The sequence below is a fragment of the Balaenoptera borealis genome (assembly GCF_965194805.1).
Source record: "Balaenoptera borealis genome assembly, chromosome: 17".
In the NCBI taxonomy this organism is placed as follows: domain Eukaryota; kingdom Metazoa; phylum Chordata; class Mammalia; order Artiodactyla; family Balaenopteridae; genus Balaenoptera; species Balaenoptera borealis.
In genome coordinates this window covers 34191505-34210416 of record NC_138876.1, presented here as the reverse complement: position 1 = coordinate 34210416, position 18912 = coordinate 34191505, and the positions used below count along the sequence as shown (strand labels likewise).

Genomic DNA, 18912 nt, shown 5'->3' with positions numbered 1-18912 from the left:
GAACAGTAAGACTTCTGGCCTGTTCTTTCCATAAAATTTTATCACTAACACGAATTAACACGTGGACAGGTTCTAACAGTGATCCATCTTTACTTTCAAAAGATTAATCATTACAATCCATTACGGAATTTTTTTTTAATTTAAGGAAATTTATACCAGCTGCTTTTTGATGGAAAGTTAGAAGGTACAATATGCTTGAAAAAAGTATAAGCATATGAATTTCATACACATAAGCAAAAGAATTATCTTGATAGTTTCTAATCAGTATCATTTCCATATACAGAAATTAGGTTTGAATAATTATAGAAGAGAATCTATTCAAATTAAAAAATAAGCAACCCTTTCAGAACTTGAAATAAATTACCTTTTGCAATTTTCTGGGCTGTTTCTAAAATGGTAATTGCAGCAGGATAAGCTCGGCCACTTACAGCTGACATAAATGGGGTCATACCTCTTGCATCCCTAAAATGAGAACAATTGTATATAAAAATATTATCAATTATCTTCCTTCCTGATTATGAAAGAAACATATGTTCATGATGAAACAAAAAACAGTTTTGTCTTAGTAAATAATGTCTCACCATTCAAAGAAAACCATCGGTGGTATTTTCTGGCCTCATATTATCTCACTTAAGAAAGCCACTTCGTGGAACCTTTGTCTCTCTAAACCATGCTCTCCTTTCTTGGCTTTAGTGACACTAAAGAATAGACCAGCAAGGGCTCTGGAGTAAACTAATACTTTCTAGATGTGAGCATAGTAACAGGCTCTCTCTCAAACAATTGTGAGGAAGATTATATGAATTATTACTTAAAAGGTTTCAGCACAGTGCCTAGCAAAAAATAAGTATTCAGTAAGTGTTAGCTATTATTATTACGAGTTTCCTCTTTAAAATGTACTTAAACATTCTTCACTGAATTTCTATTTCCTCCTAGACCCCTCGCATTTCCCAGAAGTCAGTCCTCAGCCATTTGTGCCTCTCTCTCTCTTCCGCCATAGCAACTACCACTTCTCTCACAATAATACGGTTCCAACACCTACACTTGTTTACTTGATAAGCCTACTTGGGATTTCCCAGTGGTATCTTACATTCAACGTGTCTAAAACTCAAATCATCTTTCTCCGCAAACCTGCTCTCTACCTGATTTATCTATGTCACCCAACAATATCACTGTCCCAAGTAACTTCAGACAAAAATTTTGGTTCTTCACAAAGTATTCCTTCTAAAGCAATTTTTAAACTTCTGCATCTAATCTTTCTTTTCCATTTTCAACAACTCAAGAGTTCAGTTTATTACAACACACATATTAAAGGCTATGACAGACATATAAAACATAGCCTTGACTCTGGTTTCTACTCTTGCCTATTTTCATCTCTTTTATACCACCATCTCATTACTATTCTTAAAATCCCATTTTGATACTATTACAATCTAACAAAGGCCATTATTGAGAGGGTTCAAGCCCAAAGAACAGAGACCGAAGTAGTGATTTTAACCTATTTTTTTCAGATCCACTGGCTGTTGTTCTCTTCTAATCCTCCACTCTGAATTGGATGAATTACTGTTTCTCATAATATTCATACTTCTCCATGTTGTTGTTCCCTCTTCTCCCTATTTCTCATGGTTCTACTCAAACTTCATTTTCATGAAGCTGCTTACTGTAGCATACACATTTCTCCCTTCTGTTTACTCCAAAACACAATTATGTGTCCCTTTAGCCAGACTCAACCAAGAAAAAAGCTCAAATAAATGAAATCAGAATTGAAAGAGAAGTTACAACCAACATCAAACAAATATAAAGGATCATAAGAGATTTACTACGAAAGATTACACACCAATAAAATGGACAACTTAGAAGAAATGGATAAACTCCTAGAAACATACAATCTCCCAAGACTGAATCAGAAAGAAATAGAAAATATGAGAATGATTACCAGTAATAAAATTGAATCGGTAATTTTAAAAACTCCCAACAAACAAAGGTCCATGACCAGACAGCTTCAGAGGTGAATTCTACCAAACATTTAAGGGGTTAACACCTATCCTTCTCAAACCATTCCCCAAAAATTAAGAGGAAGAAATGCTTCCAAACTCATCCTACAAGGCCAGCATCGCCTTGATACCAAAACCAAAGACATCACAAAACATTTTAATTAATTAATCAATCACAGGCCAATATCACTGATGAACACAGATGCAAAAATCCTCAACAAAATATCAGCAAACCAAATTCAGCAATATACTGAAAGGATGATATACCATGATGAAGCAGGGGATTTATCCCAGGATGCAAGTATGGTTCAATATCCACAAATCAATTAACATGATACACCACATTAACAAACTGAAAAATAAAATTGTATCATCACCTCAGTAGAAGCAGAGAAGGATTCCGACAGAATTCAACATCCACTGATGATAGAAACTCTCCAGAAAGTGGGTACAGAGGGAACATACCTCAACATAATAAATGCCATATATTGGCAGGCCCACAGTTAACATAATAAAAGGCGAAAAGTTGAAAGCATTTCCTCTAAGATCAGGAACAAGAAAAGGATGCCCACTCTCACCACTTTCATTCAACAAAGTATTTTAAGTCCTAGCCACAGCAATTAGATAAGAAAAAGAACAAAAAGGCATCCAAACTGGAAAGACAGAAGTAAAAGTATCACTGTTTGTAGATGACATATACTACATATAGAAAACCCTAAAGATGCCACCAAAAAAAGCAATTAGAATAAATGAATTGAGTAAAGTTGCAGGAAACAAAATTAATACGCAGAAATCTATTGCATTTGTATACACTAAAAACAAACTACCAGAAAGAGAAATTAAGAAAACAATCCCACTTACAATTGCATCAAAAATAACAAACTACCTAGGAATACATCTGATCAAGGAGGTAGAAGACCTGTACTTGGAATATGTGGAATACTATAAGACATTGATGAAAGAAATTGAAGATGACCAGAAATGGAAAAACAAACCTTGCTCATGGATTGGAAGAATTAGTATTACTGAAATGACCATACTACTTAAAGCAATCTACAGATTTAATGCAATCCCTATCAAAATACACATGACATTTTTCTCAGAACTGGAACAAATAATCATAAAATTTATATGGAACCATGAAAGACCCCAAAACAGCCAAAGCAATCTTGAGGGAAAAAACCCCAAAGCTGGAGGCATCATGTTCCCTGATTTCAAACAGTACTACAAACCTATACTAATCAAATGGTACGGTACTGGCATAAAAACAGACACAGAGATCAATGGAACAGAAGAGAGGGCCCAGAAACGAACCCACACTTGCAAAAATAAAAACCTCAAAACACCTTCTCGTACTAAATAGGGAAGGTGACATAAGGGTCAAGACTGGGAGTCCCCATTCTGTAATAAAGACACATACCAGGGCTGGAATTCCAGCTATGCCACTCACTAGTTTTGTGAGCCTGGGCAAGTTAATTAACCCATGACAAAGGAGGCAAGAATATACAATGGCGAAAAGACAGTCTCTTCAATAAATAGTGTTGACAAAATTGGACAGCTAACTGCAAAAGCATCAAACTGGACTACTTTCTCACACCATATAAAAAAATAAATTCGAAATGGATTAGAGACTTAAATGTACGACCTGAACCCACAAAGCTCCTAAAAGAAAACACAGGCAGTATGCTCTTTGACACTGGTCTTAGTTTTATTTTTTTTTGGATCTGCCTCTTCAGGCAAGGAAAACAAAAGCAAAATCAAACAAACGGGACTACATCAAACTAAAAAGTTTTTGAGGAAACCACCAACAAAATGAAAAGCCCACCTACTGAATGGGAGAAGATATTTGCCCATGATATATCCAATAAGGGATTAATATCCAAAATATACAAAGAACTCATACAATTCAACATCAAACAACCCCAATCTGATTAAAAACTGGGCAGGAGACCTGAACAGACATTTTTCCAAAGAAGACATACAACAGATGGCCAACAGACACGTGAATAGTTCAACATCACTAGTCATCAGGGAAATGCAAATCAAAACCACAGTAAGATACTACCTCACATCTGTCAGAACGGCTATTATCAAAAAAGACAACAAATAACAAGTGTTGGCGAGGATGTGGAGAAAAGGGAAGCCTCTTGCAGAAACAGACTCATAGATGCAGAGAACAAACTAGTGGTTGCCAGAGGGCAGGGGGTTAGGAGAATGAGTGAAATAGGTGAGGGAGATTAAGAGGTACAAACTTCCAGTTATAACATAAGTAAGTCATGAGGATAGCATAGGGAATATAATCAATAATATTGTAATAACTTTTTATGGTGACAGATGGTAACTAAACTTATCATGGTGGTCATTTCGTAATGTAAAAAAATATCAAATCAGTATGTTGTACACCTGAAACTAACATAATAAGTCAATTATACTTCAATAAAAAAAGAAGAAAAAACCCTTTTCTTACTGAGTCATCTCCATGGTAAATAATTCACTGATACATCACTTAGGAAATTGTGTTAGCAACTCTAGGAAATTCTCCTGAATCTGTAGTATAAAAAAGCAAAAAGGGCCAGTTTGATCATCTCTATACTTACTACCTAAAAGTCAGGCAAAAGAACACTGCCTCTCCTAGTAACATCAGCTTATTAATACAGTGGCATATTGGGTGTTTTCCAGGTATTTTATATGTTTTTTAGATAAAGGAGGAAAAATTCAACCACTGTGAGGGTACTAAAATAAAGGACTAGTGAAATAGAAATGAACTGTAGAAATATAAAATGGATTAACAACAAAGAGAAAGGGAATAAGAACATAAAATAACTTTTTAGACACCACCACGAGGAAATTATACAAAGATAATATGCTTAAAAACACCATAAATGCAAAAAAAAAATGACAACTGAGAAAATAAAAACAGAAAGATATACTGTATGTATCCGTATATAAACCATTTTTATCTATGCCTCAAACCACTAATAAATTAGTTAAGATGCTTCTGTCGTAATAACTCTATTTATAATCCAATGACTTATTTTACTAGTCTGGGGCAGCCTTCATTAAATCATAATTTCATAAATTTGGTCATTTTCATCCAAAGGGCAGTAAGACTTAAACATGAAAACTCCCTCACCCTCAAAAATAAAAAAACTCATAACACCTTCTTGTACTAAATAGGGAAGGTGACATAAGGGTCAAGGCTGGGAGTCCCAGTTCTGCAATAAAGACACATACCAGGGCTGGAATTCCAGCTATGCCACTCAACAGTTTTGTGAGCCTGGGCAAGTTAATTAACCTCTAAGCCCATTGCTGCAAATGTGAAGTGGAGATAATATTATCTACTCCAGACAGTTATATCTAGAATAAGAGTTAATGCAAATAAGAGCTTGGCACAGATTAATAACTATTATAAAAACACTCATCATTATGAGTTTGTAAAGGAAGATAAACAATCATGCTGCAGGTGGAGATGTAACCTATTAACGGTTAATGAGCACTTACAACAGAATACTTATCACAAGCTCTGTATGATCTCATGATGATTCCGTAAGTCAAGATTTCCAAAGAAACCATAAGAATCATCCTTGGATTTTCACAATACAGATTCCAGGCCCCATTTCAGACCTGCTGAGTTATACTTCTAGTGTACAGCTTGGGGAAGAATGTGTATAATTTTTAAAGCTCTCCAGGTGACAGTGATAAAACTAATTTATGAATTCAACATTTGAGAGCAACTATACTGTGATCTTTTTAACATATAAATATACACCCTCATCAAGCTAACATAAAATCAAACTGTATTCATTTAGTGTACCCTGTATTATATTGAGAAGGCCTCTTTCACTAAAGAGAGCTTACTTAGTAACACAGAAAATACAATGCTAGATTCTGATAAATTTTAAATTCAATTAAGATAATTGTTGTTCCATATGTTGCAAGATCAACTTAACAGTAAAAGGAGTAAAGCTAAATCTTCATATCAAAAGTATATTAAACTTACTTGGCAGAGAGGAGTTCTCGTAGATAGGGCTGTAGAACAACACTGTCACATAACAATTTTAATATAAAATGAGCATTGGCCTTTCGATCCTTGGATTCTACTACAGATGGCTCTGTGGAAGGACCTGTAATTAAGCAGATCCATTTGGTAACAAAAGTGTACAAAACAGAGTGAAAGACTATTCTAGAATAATATACCAAGTATCTATCAAATAAACCACCAGAAAAATATTCTAGTATTGGTAACAAATTAATAACTTCATTACAGAGAATTTAAACACATTAACACATTTTATAAATCTCAACTGATGAAATATATGCACATACACACCACAACTTCACTGATATACAGAAGATAATTCACAGAATTAGATATTTTTCAAGCCAAGAAGTCTCCTTGAGATAAAGTGTAGATCTGTAGAAACCTATATAACAAAGTGTTTAGTTTTATCTTCCAAATGCCTAGGTAGATAAAATAGTAGAGATTCTCACCTGGAATGGTGGAGGTGCTTGGTCCTTGACCGGTGCCAGTCGCTGCTGTGGTAAGAGATCCCACAGCAGGGGCCAGGATAAAATCAATGTCACCATCTTTCAGTAAACAGAACAGCAGGATGTACATCATTATAGGCAACATATCCCTAACATGTTCTTTTAACTGGCCTTAAGGCTTTTCTCTGCAAGCCAAAGGTCAAATCGGACAGAGGCTTAAGTGGATGCTTCTTTCCCAAACTATAAGAGAAGGAATCCACTAGGCAAATTATTGACTTATCTTGATATATTACTAGCTAGCTTCTTACCAGTATAGAAATATGTATTTCAGTAGAAGAGGGATATCTAACAAGACTTTCTAGAATTTTAATTTTTAAGTTACAAACACCTTAAACCAAATCTACGTAAGCTAGTTATAATACTCATTATGCTAATTTTAACGATTTCAGATTTCTAAATATCCCACTGAAATGTTTATTTCTTTTCTTTCACGACCCTGTCTTTTTGTTGAACACTTAATAAAATAACAGATCTTACCAGGATCCATTGCAGGAGGGTCAGGAACCCAACTAGGGGGAGCTATGGGGGGTGAAACTGGATCTTGGTGGTCACTGGATGAAGCTCCAGCTTCATGTCTACCCAAACCAGCCGCTCTCAATGAACGTCTCATCATTTCCCGTAATCTCAAACTAGAAGAACATGGACAAAATCAGAGCTCACTACCACGTCTAAGTGTAAGGATAAGGTGCACAGAACTTCTCATCTGAGATGAAAGTTTGTTCTACAAGCAAATACTCCAGGCAGGAAAGAAGTACAAATGCCAATTCTGGAATCACAGAGTAAGTCAGCAAGGGATAGAAATGCAACTGGGGGATCCTAGTACCCAGTTCAGCACTAAAACCACTATATTAAGCTCCCACAGAAACTTAAGCACCGGGAACAAAAGTTGCGGTGAAGTTAAGATTAGGAAATAATCTTTCATACAGTTAAGATAAATGAACAGCTGAACATTAAAACAAAAAAAAATTCTGTCCCCTGTTTAGCATCAGTAAGAATTAAGTTTAATAGTAGACATTAGCAAAACATACTGATTAGCACAAAACCAATACTGTTAGCCCACTAAACCCCTTTTCTGTGATCTCAAAAGCAATGGAACTAATATCCACACAGTAAGTAGTTTTCAAACAAAGACCAATTTAGGTTTATTTTTTATACAAAAAAGTTTTTTTAACAGTACAACTTCATCCCAAGGAAATTAATGAATGAAACTGGAGCTTGTAAAATGTGTTGTTAGATTAATATCTGGGCGTGATCTTTTTTTTCTCCTGCTATACAGGTGTGCACATCGCTAAAAAGATAAAGAAATAATCACAAACACAGACCTCATTAGGGGAACTAGTAAACTACCTGTACAAAAATCTATACCTCTGAATAAAAGCTTACAAAGGCTACAAAATTAACACATTAAAAACTAGCAGCAATTAAGAGAGAGCACATAAGGCAAATCCTTTCACTTGGCCACAACTTTAGAGCTTCTAAATGAATAAAGAGTAAGAATTCAATTTTAAGGGCCCGGCAACACATAAGGGACTGCTTTCTCCCAGGCAGATTTAATCCCAAAGACATGACATTTCTGATGTGAAAAACCTAACACCTTACCAGGTGAGCATTATATGTCTGCAAATAAGTAATTCACAAAGATCTGTATTAATGTTTGAATCTCTAATTATTATTTAATCCGAGGGTAAGTGTGTTTTTCCATAGCAATACATTTTCAGTTTTATGAGTAAAATTTTTTTAAAACGCATTTACAAAAATTTCTTTTAGAAGCTACTTTCAGGAACCCATCTATTTTATAAGGCTTGTGTATGATGATGTACCTTTGGGAAGAGAAACATTTTTTGGAAGATTCTGCAAAGTAAATTTTAATGTCTCAAAAAATATACTAGTTATTATAGTATGCACTATTAAAAAATACCTATAGTTAATTTTTTTATGGTTATCGGTGTCTTCTCTCTCCCAATTTAGAAATCTGAGTTCAAGAATTTTTATAATATGGAGGGGAGCAGGGAACAGTGATTATGATTCTTTCAGTCAAGGTCACTTCCCTGTCCAAGATATCACCCACAGAGCATGGCAGGCTCCTTACCAGTTAACAGCACACACCTGGGTGACTTCACACTGTGATGCTCCTACACAATTGTAAATAAGCTCAACATAGACACTTGGTATCCTAATGTGTCTTACTCAAAACACACAGAGAGAAAAAAATCAGCGATAATTGGGAGGCACTGCAAATAACCTGAAAATAAATGCATGTTTTGGGCTTATCAAGAAGAATGCTTACACCAGGGTCGCAAACACAATGCCTACTGGGCCTGGAAAGTAAAATAAACTGAGGAAAGGGCAGTCAGGTGTAAGAAGTAGGGGATCATGGCAAACTAGAGGCGTACATGCTCATCTAAAGGCATTCAAATTTTAAAGAAAAAAAAAAAATTTTAACATTGCACAGGCCAAACAAAACATATATGGGCTATTCTCCAACCTTTGGCCTAGAGCAGATTAAGAATAAATGAAGATAAATTGAGACCATAGTCTCATCTTGAACTTGCAAACTCCCAACTTTGTTGTTGTGATGTAGTCAATTCAATATTATATGAGGGGGTCATTCCTTGTCATTTTAAAAAAATTGTCCTCTACCTCTTTTCTTCATTAGGTCTTGGGAACATTTTTAAGTACAATGCCCAGCTCCTCATACAGATTCTTTAAAAACAAAAAACAAAAAAAAACAAAAAAAAAGAAAATTATTCTTCAAGATGTTGTACACAATTCATGAAGATTCACCTGTATCCTCAGTGGCTGAGGACAATACTGAGGAGATACCACCTTGGCTGCTAAGATTCAGAGTTTTGACATTTCTTCGTATAGGCTTGCCTGGAGTCATCGTATTTTCTGACAATATGGAAGAATTCAAGGTTGATGTAATTTCCTCTTTGTAAGCACGTTATATCCATGCTACAGAAGCCTTAGAATCCAGTCATGTTCAAACATACCACTGTGACAAAAAAGCGAAGGTCATGTGTCTTCCAGATTAATAATCTCTAGAGTACATACACCTGCAATCAGATGCATCAATCAAGCTTTCCACTAAATCTGCCCTTTGTACTCAGGCACTATTGAGTCACATAACAAAACTTCTGAGTCAAATCATCATCTGAAGGCATTTAACAGTACTCCATTCAATATTGAAATTGCATCAGTTTTGAGCTTACAGCTCATGAATCCCAGCCTGCATACTCATCAAGGGGTATCGCCTAGAAAATCCATTGTAGGCTAGAGGAGGGTTTCACTTCAATGAAGCAGAGTCTGTGGACTTCCTACTGCCCGGCGTGGATAATAAGACTCCTGTGCTTTCATCTGTTCAACCGGCAGCCCTGAGTTTGAACTGGTTAAGAGCACTGCAGTGAAATCTTCGGCAAATGCCTCAAAGGAGCTTACTCTGCAAATTATTTCTGTGAGCAACACATCACCCACTCTTGAAGCTCCTTTTAGTCTTTGCCTTCAAAATAATCCTTACATGAAAAAAAGATGGCAGCACTGGCATTGGACCAACCATATCAGAGTCCAACTTGATTTGCACCTGTATTTTCCCTGAGGAAATGAAATACCTGAAATAATTCAGACACTAATTTCTTCATGAAGAATTTAAGTTGCTTTCCATTTTAGACCAAACATTTTGCCTAGTGTAGTCCTAAAAAAATGATAATTTCCATTTTGCATAGTCTACATAATGTTTCTGTACTATTTTAAATCATAATTTGGTTACCCATAAATAGTTTTTGATAAACCTCACTTCAGGATGTTTTTGAACCTGGGAAGCTATCAAGTTGGAACCAATTTTAGAAGAATCATTTTTAAAGGGAAAGTTGAATATAGAACAGAAAATAAGCAAAAGAGTGTCTTCGTTTTAAGTAGACTTTACAACCTATCACATTAGCACAGTGAGCAGTGCTTCCATTAATGATTTGTGAAGTATCCAAGAATTTTGGCTCTCATGTCTAATATAAATGTGTTTTCCTTCGGGGGGGAAAAAAAAAACTACAAACACCTGTATCCTGAATTCTTTATAGTCTTCATCTATTCAAACATCTAGTAATTTTTAATGTGTTATAAAGTGTCCATCCCACAACTCAGAAAGCCTGAAAATTTAAAATACCAAACATTCATAATATACATCAGCCTTTCATTTCTTCCCAGATCTTTAGGACATCTGAGAAACTGAGCTAAGTAAACAATCTGAAAATAAAAGATTGAGGTTCTTTCAATTATTATATTACTTGTTCTCCAACTAAAGAAAATAACTTCCTAGGAAACATGAATGATGAGTTTAAAACACATACAAAGAATCAAGTTTGAACTACTTGTCTAAATTACCTCAAATTTTTGAAGGATCCTAGGTCCTACTGTTTTACACCTAAACTCTTAGCTAGATATTGTCAGGTATTTTTCCCAGGCTGATATTGGGAGGAACAAAAACAAAACAAAAGGACCCACCAATTCATGCATATGATAGGAAAGAGATACATTTCTTTCTGTACTTGGATTACGTTTCCACCAATTAAACTTTCCTGGTAAAAATCACATTACCTTCGGCTACTTGATGATCCAGCCCGATTACCTGGGCCATTACTTGAAACAACTGATATTGCATTTGCGATGGCCTCAACAGCAGAAAGCCTTTCTGCAAATGTATTTCTTTCAGAGCGCTCTGCTTCTGAAACATAAGAGAAAAAAATTAGGATCAATTTAAACTTCAAAAATAACTAAGAGATGAAGTATGTACAAGCCATTAAATGCTAACTGCTAAGTGTTTTAGTATTCTAATTCACACACTAGTGATAACAGCTTAATTTTCCCTCCTTAGAGCAACAAACACTTAAGCTAGATTGAACTATGACCTTTTAATGTGAATTATTTCCTTATTCTGCCTTACTTTTCAACCCCCAAAGATAAAAAATAAGGTTATTCACAAGTAGGCTGAAATTTAGCTTTCACTACCAAGGAAGAAAAGGCCTACATATCAGTACCTCAGTCTTAGTTTATACACTACTTATAATCCTTTAGTCAGTCAATGATAACGAGATAAAGGTCAGAAACTTGCAAACCACTGTTCAAAAACATAGCTACCAGAATATCATCTGCAGAATTCAAAATAAGGAAAACCATTATGAATTACACAGTTGCACTTTAGGTTTTCAGTTTCCCCCTTCACTTAGCCAATTAAAAAATTTATGGCAAAAACCTTATTTACTTTTCCAAAAACATCTAACAACTCACTAGGTTATTTTTCCCTCTACACTCTGAAAATTGGGATAAAAGTTGCCTCAATATAATTTGACTTAACTTGCTAAATAATTCCCATGGTAATAAAAGTCACCTGCAATTATAAAATCAGTAAAGCTCTTAAAAGTATCATATATATAGTTTGTACTTAACAGAGAAATGAGAATTTAAGGCAGCAGAAACACATTGATAAAAATTTTATTTATTCATGTTACATGTTCATCCTAACAGGCACTTTTACCTTCTGAGACTCCTAGATTTTACAAAGCAAAGTAAAAGTACATACAAATTCTTTACAGTGATTTTCTTTCTTTTAATAATTTTTATATTTTCAAAATTGCCCAAAATTCCTCTTAAAGATCATGTTACAGTTCTTAATCTCACCCTCTTCTTCTTTAGTTTCCTTATTGCTGGTTGGAAAGCAAACTGATACACAAGCATGCAAAATATTTCGATTTCCATCACATCTGTGGCTGATGAATGTCTGTAGCATCTGTAGATTCTGCTCTAAAACAACCGCTTGCTCAAGATTCATAAGATATTGTCGACAGGCCTCATAGTCACAGCGTAGGATGTGCTGCATTAAGGTTTGTTTCTGTGCTCAGACAAATTAGGAAAAAAACTTCAATGAATTTGTATATAGCACATTACACATGTCAAAAAGTTCACATGGCCAACACAATAATATAATCAGCTCTGCAGATACATAGAGACAATTTAAGGTGGCCTGGCAAAAGAAGCTGAACTTGAAGGTACCCTTAAGCACAGAATACAACTGACAGGAATGGAAGAGTGGGTAAACCTTCTGTAAAGGACCAATAAATATCTTCAGCTTCTGCAACTAACTCAACTCTAACTGTGGCAGGAAAGCAGCCAGATATACAATGCATAAATGGGAGTGGCTGGATTGGACCTATAGATCATAGTTTATACAGCACCCTTATTTACATCATATATAACTATCAAATTAGAACCCTATTAATACTGTTAACCAATTAAGCATAGGGTATACATTTTATTCCAAGCTTATTCTCACCTTCTTGTGCTCTTTAAGGTTACATTTACATCACACTATGGTACATGAAAACCAAAACCTTCAACTCCCCCCAGAAATAACGACAGATACAATCCCCAAAGGTGACAACTAATGTACTTCCATTGTCAAAGACATGGTAGTAATGATCAAGTATTTATATCATCTTCTACCTGAGAAACAGCATGCTGTGGATGGAATATTCCCCCCCGCCCCATTCATGCTGAAGCCTAATCCCCAGTGTGGATGGTATTTGGAGGTAGGGCCTCTGGACAGTCATTAGGTCGTGAGGGTGGAGCCTTCATGAATGTGATCACTGCCCTTAAAGGGGACTAAGAGACCAGAGTTCTCCCTTTCCACTGTGTGAGGACACATGGCCATCTGTGAACCAGTGAAAGGGCCCTCATCAGACACCGAATCTGCCCACACCTTGATCTTGAACTTCCCACCTTCCTTAACTATGAGAAGTAAATTTCGGTTGTTTATAAGCCACTCTGTCTGTAGCAGCCTAAACAAAGACACAGCATAAATAGACCAAAGAGTTCAAATGTACTTTTTTCAGAATGTAAACTATAGTTATGGGATATTTAATTGACTGAATGTAAAGCATTAGTTATGGAAAACAAGCAAATTTGTTCATTTTAACTAAAATTGGGAACTGGAAGAAAGCAGGTGGGAAAAGAATGCGTGGGAATACAAAGGAAAGAAGAGAGATGCTTTTGAACTTGCCAGCTCTCCACAAACTGCCTAGGTATCCCATCCCTTCCCCCAGCCTTACGGGGATGAGAGGAAGTAACAATGGGGGAAGAAGGGCACAAGAAAATACAGCTAAAAAATTGTTTTCAGTACTTGACACACGTGAGATAAGCCATTCTGACTGTGGAACTAACTATGATCCTGAAGTGACCCCGTAAGTTGCAAGCTCCAGTTCAAGAATATGAGGTGGGCCACATAAGACTAAATTTGCCAAAGTCTAGTGGCAAGTATGCATTAATCAATACGTTGAGAGAATATGTCAAAGTCTCCCCAAAGAATAAAAAGTGCAGTACATTTAAAAATAACTAAAATTAAGATATTCTGCTGCACACTGCTGTGATATACAGAATGTTTTCAAGCAATCAGCCAGTCATCTGGCTGAAGCAGCTACTCTACAGGGAGCTCTCATCTCCAACCTGCTGGGCAGTACATGGGCTCTCACACTGACAGTATCAATACCACGCTTACTATGTTTATTCTGCATCACTGTATGCTGTCACTTATAACACAAAGCAAAGAGTTCAGCAAAAATTTCTTGCGCGTCTACTGTGCACCAAGCCCTAGTAAATGAAGGCTATTTAGAAAGATAAATGATGGCACACTTTATTGCTACCCTTGGGATGATGGCACATTTTATTTTGACCCTTGAGATGCTGACAAAGTGCAGGGGTTATAGAATCAAATGCCTACAGAAGCATATGCAAAAGTATAAGTGAGTGGAGGAGGCTGGCTGTAAGAAAGGTAACACAAACTGTATAATAAATAAATGGTGACTAACATTTGGATGTAGAGCAACAAATTTTAAATAGTGGGAACTGCAATGAACTGGAGACACCATGTATAGCCTCTAAGAGGACTTAATGTTTTTATGATGGCCCAATATCACCAGATCTTCTAATTCTTTAAGAGCACCTGAAAATCTGAGTTTTAAATATAAATCCTGTGATTTTTGAATGTTGGCAACCAATCAAGAATCTTTAAATGATGTGAAGGTTATTTCTAGGAGCCACATTCAGGCCACGGCCACCTCCTTTAACCCCATACCCCTACCAGTTTGGAACCACTAGTCTAGTAGGTTAACAATTAAAGCTAAACTAAGAGTATGAGCACTGTGTCTCTAAACCAAAGCTCACGGGTATCTCTCGGGAGCACCTAGATTCAGAGTATTTTAGATGCCGTTCTAGTAAGTTTGCTTATCACCTCCAACCTAATGGAGGGTAAATAACCTCCCATTCTAAGCTCCATTTCTATCTTTTATAGAAAAACTCCTCAAAAGAGTTGTCTAAGTTCCTCAACTCCCATTTTCTCCTTAGCTCACTCTAAATCAGGCCTGCATCCCCACTGTCAACAATGACCTAGATGGAGCCAAACCCAAAAGTCAGTATTCAGTACACGCCTTACTGTCCTACGGCATCATTTGATACACTTGAACAACACATCCTGCTTGACACATGCTCTTTGCTCAGCTTCCAAGACAACACTCATTCGTTTTCCTCCAACTCCTTCTCAGTCTCTCATGCAGGTTCCTTTTTATCTCCTGGTATTTAAATGCTGAGACTATTTTCATGGCTCAGGCCTTAGATCGTTTTTCTCCTCCAAGACTTTAGTAATCTCATTCAGTTTAAGTCCTTTACATATCACAGATATACTGACAACTCCTAAGTACATTTCTCCAGCTTGGTCCCCTCTCTCCTGGTCTTCCAACCTACACATCTCTCTATTCACCATCTCCTCTTGGGTATCTGATAAGAATCTTAAACTCCTGATCTCACCCTCCAGAACCTGCTTCAATCCTACAGTCTTCATTTCGATAAACAGCAACTTCATTCTTCAAAACTTTTTGCCCTCTTGCTTCCTCTATTTGACACCCTATATTTAGCCATAAGCAAATCCTACTGGCTCTACTTTAAAACGTATCTAGTATATCTAGAGCCTAATCACTTATTATTCCACCTCTTGGGTCAAGCCAACATCACCTTCCACCTGAATTCTTTTAATAGCCTCCTAACTGGCCTCCCTACTTCCAACCCATCCCCCTTGTATTCTCGGCGTGTCAGCAGTGATCTTTTGAAAATGTAAAGCAAATCAGGTCAATCTCTGCTCAAATTGCTCCAATAACTTTCAGTGGTGTTGCCTCCACATCTAACAAATACAAACACCTCAACCACAATATGTTCAAAACTAAACTCATCCTTTCCCCTTATCCCATTTGTTTTTCCTATTTTTCTGGGTTTTTTTGGCTGCACCGCATGGCATGAGGGACTCTAGTTCCCTGACCAGGGATTGAACCCGTGCCCGCCGCAGTGGAAGCGGGGAGCCGCAACCACTGAACCACCAGGGAATTTCCAGTTTCTCCTATTTTTCATCTCCCTATCAACCACACCTAAGTCAAAAGCTTTATAACCCTTTCCTTTCATTTACTGCTGACATCCTGTCACCAAGCTTTAGAGCTTCTACTTCCTTAAGATCTCTTAAATCCACCCCCTCCTTCCTTATTTCCAAGAGTTCAAGCTTACTTTGTTTCTAACATGGATAATTACATTAGCTTTTTTATCTGGTCTCTTAAACTTCTGTTCTCCATCCACTGCCCATCTTCTTTAAAAAAAAAAAAAAACAGCTTAAAATCCTTCTCCTCCTAGCTTTCAGGGGAATGTTCAGGCCCCTTAGGTTAACACACAAGGCACCCCAGTGCCTTTCTCCCACCTTATCACTTGCCATTCATTGATCCGTATAAGCCCTACCTTCTAGTTATATCAAAAGAATGTACATGTTCTCCCAACATGTACATTCTGAGATTCACAAAGGCTGCTCTTTGTGCCTGGGATAACACTTCCTACCTGCATCCTGCGTCTAGGAGACCCCTATCTGATTCTTTAAAACTATACCCAGGCACCACCTCCTCAGAGAAGCCTCTACAGTCACAGTTTGATTTACAGCCCCCCCTTTTGTACTTCTACAACATTATGCATGCCTTACTCAAACGCTTAAATCACACTGTAATCAATGGTATACGCATCTCTCTTGTCCTAATAGACTATTAGTTCCCATAGGGAAGCGGCAATGAATGATCTATTCAAGATTGTTTCCCTAGACTCCGGCAGTGCCTTCTGAATTGAAATGCCAAGTAGTTTCAAAAGTCAGATTACCTCTACAGCCATGATGATAATAGCAGCTTTCTTTTTGATTGTTGAATTGGCAGGAAGATTTATTAAAGAATGTACACCCATTCCAAGACTACTAATAGGTGGAAGATCAAGCCAATCAGGATCCCTTATTCCTCCCATGCAATCTTTGGCCATGGGGTAGATAGTGCCATTTCCATCTCGAAGAATAATAGGAGACTCCTATAATAGAGGTGAAAATAAAAAAGTTTGGCTCCCAATCAAAAATGTTATGTCTGATTTTTACAATAGTTATATTTATTTTCAAATTAGATTTTCTATGTTTGTAATAGTGACCAAATAAGAAACTTAATATTAAAATATGTTGAATATTCTAAATTCTTCAATGTTTAATAACAAGCAAACTAGAGTCAAACCCTAAGCGTCACAAAAATGCCAATGTTGTCATATAAATTTTCAAAAGCAAAAATAAGCCTCTATACCTGTCCAGCAGTAAAAATGGCTACATTCCTCTCATTCTGACCAAGGAAAGCAATGCTGCTTGTAGGGAAATTATTTTCCTGTTCTGCTTTTCCTGTAGCAAGATCAAAGATACAGTACCGTACCCAATTTCCAGTCTTCAAAACAGCATGCACACCTTCAGAAACACATAAATGTAAAAAAAAAAAAAAAAAAAATATTATACATCTTTAGTAAACTCTAGTAAGTACCTACCAAATTTTACATCTCTAGCCACATTTCAAATGTAGATACATTTCATTCCATAATGTTACACACAGGGGACAAAAACTGCCAAATGCCCCAAACCACTTGATCTAATTCCCATTTACTGCACAAGTATTAATAGAACATGGAGTATGCCAGTCAGAAAAGTTACAAAATCTTTACCTTTGGAATCCACATTCACTGCTAATATTTCTGTTTTTTCAGGTATACAAAGCTTTTTAGGAGTCCTTTGGAAACAGTCGGGAACTTTTGGTGTTCCTCCAGTTTTGACAACCTGCATGACAAAAGGAATTTTGCTCTCAAATCTGTAACAGACTCAGGGTCCCGACAGTCACCTGCTGAGTGAGTCCTCTACACTTACCTGCAGTTCATCAATTCTAAGTAACCTACAATCCTGAAGGAGAGAAGAAGGGTCAGCATCTGAACCAGAGTTGTTCTGACAGTTTGTATTACTGGACGTTCCTGGAAATTTTACAGCAACATAGGCTCCATCCACTTTCAGCACCTAGAATACAGGTAAATACGATAAATGTTAACACTAACTCATATGAAATCAATATGCAAGTTAGAGTCATTGAACCAATTTCACACTGAAGGCATTTAATTCCTTATGAGTATGTTTCTACAATGATCATCAAGTTGTAAAATTAACCTAACACACTCACCAAATATACTGCTGACATCTACATCCATGACATATTATCCACGGACAACACAGGTGGAGTGAGCAATGCACAGAGAGCCAAGCACAGGACTTGAAACCAGAACACTTGAGTCCTACCTCTGCTACTTACTGCTTCTGATTTTAAGCCAATGTGATCATCTTAGAAAAACACAGCTGCCCGTAAACTACAGTTCTATTTGAAATCAAAAGGCCTTTGTAAATTGCAGGACACGATGTATCTACTCTGCCCTTTAAGTCCAAATGAAAGACCATCCCATCTCAGAAACTAAAGAGCAATCAGGAAAAGTTACTGTGCAGGTATTCTACAGCTATAGTCCCATTTTGTTTTTAAGAATGTGAGAAGACAAAGGTGAAATTAATGGCATTCCAGCTGATGAACTCTACTCACTTGGTTTCTTAGGAGGCAAGACCCTCTCCAGGAAGAAGGGAAGAGAAAGTGGAAGCTTAAAGACAGTAGCAAGATTTTTAAATGTTATGGAAGATCATCTCCATTAAAACTGTGTAACAGTCCCAAAGAACGGACTGTATCAAAAAGTAATGTTATCTCTTTGCAACTTTTCTGTAAATCTATAACTATTCCAAAATAACACTTTTTAAAAAAAGCAGAATATCACCATAAATGCTCAAGGCGAGGTATAATAATCTTCAGTTCATCTGTCAGGGACAAAGGAGATACGTGCATCAGATTAAAGGATGGGACTAAAGAGATCATTAGAGGTGATAAATAAAGCAGCCTTGAGGAAAGGGCTGATGAGCACTCACCAACCG

General features: G+C 36.6%; 1 protein-coding gene across 7 annotated transcripts in view; it reads right to left on the bottom strand.

The window, feature by feature from the left end:
- UBR5 (ubiquitin protein ligase E3 component n-recognin 5) overlaps window positions 1–18912 on the bottom strand; it is a 141362-nt gene that overhangs the window by 47165 nt on the left and 75285 nt on the right. For 5 of the 7 annotated variants that reach the window (XM_082364182.1, XM_082364184.1, XM_082364187.1 and 2 more), the window contains 10 exons: window positions 17821–17964; window positions 17622–17733; window positions 17216–17370; window positions 16758–16955; window positions 12207–12417; window positions 11127–11253; window positions 7017–7168; window positions 6483–6578; window positions 5992–6115; window positions 365–462 (listed from right to left, as the gene is read on the bottom strand). In XM_082364182.1, coding sequence (XP_082220308.1) covers window positions 365–462; window positions 5992–6115; window positions 6483–6578; window positions 7017–7168; window positions 11127–11253; window positions 12207–12417; window positions 16758–16955; window positions 17216–17370; window positions 17622–17733; window positions 17821–17964 — 1417 coding nt within the window. The remainder of the gene's footprint in view (window positions 1–364; window positions 463–5991; window positions 6116–6482; window positions 6579–7016; window positions 7169–11126; window positions 11254–12206; window positions 12418–16757; window positions 16956–17215; window positions 17371–17621; window positions 17734–17820; window positions 17965–18912) is intronic. The other 2 variants (XM_082364185.1, XM_082364183.1) reach the window with 2 other exon arrangements.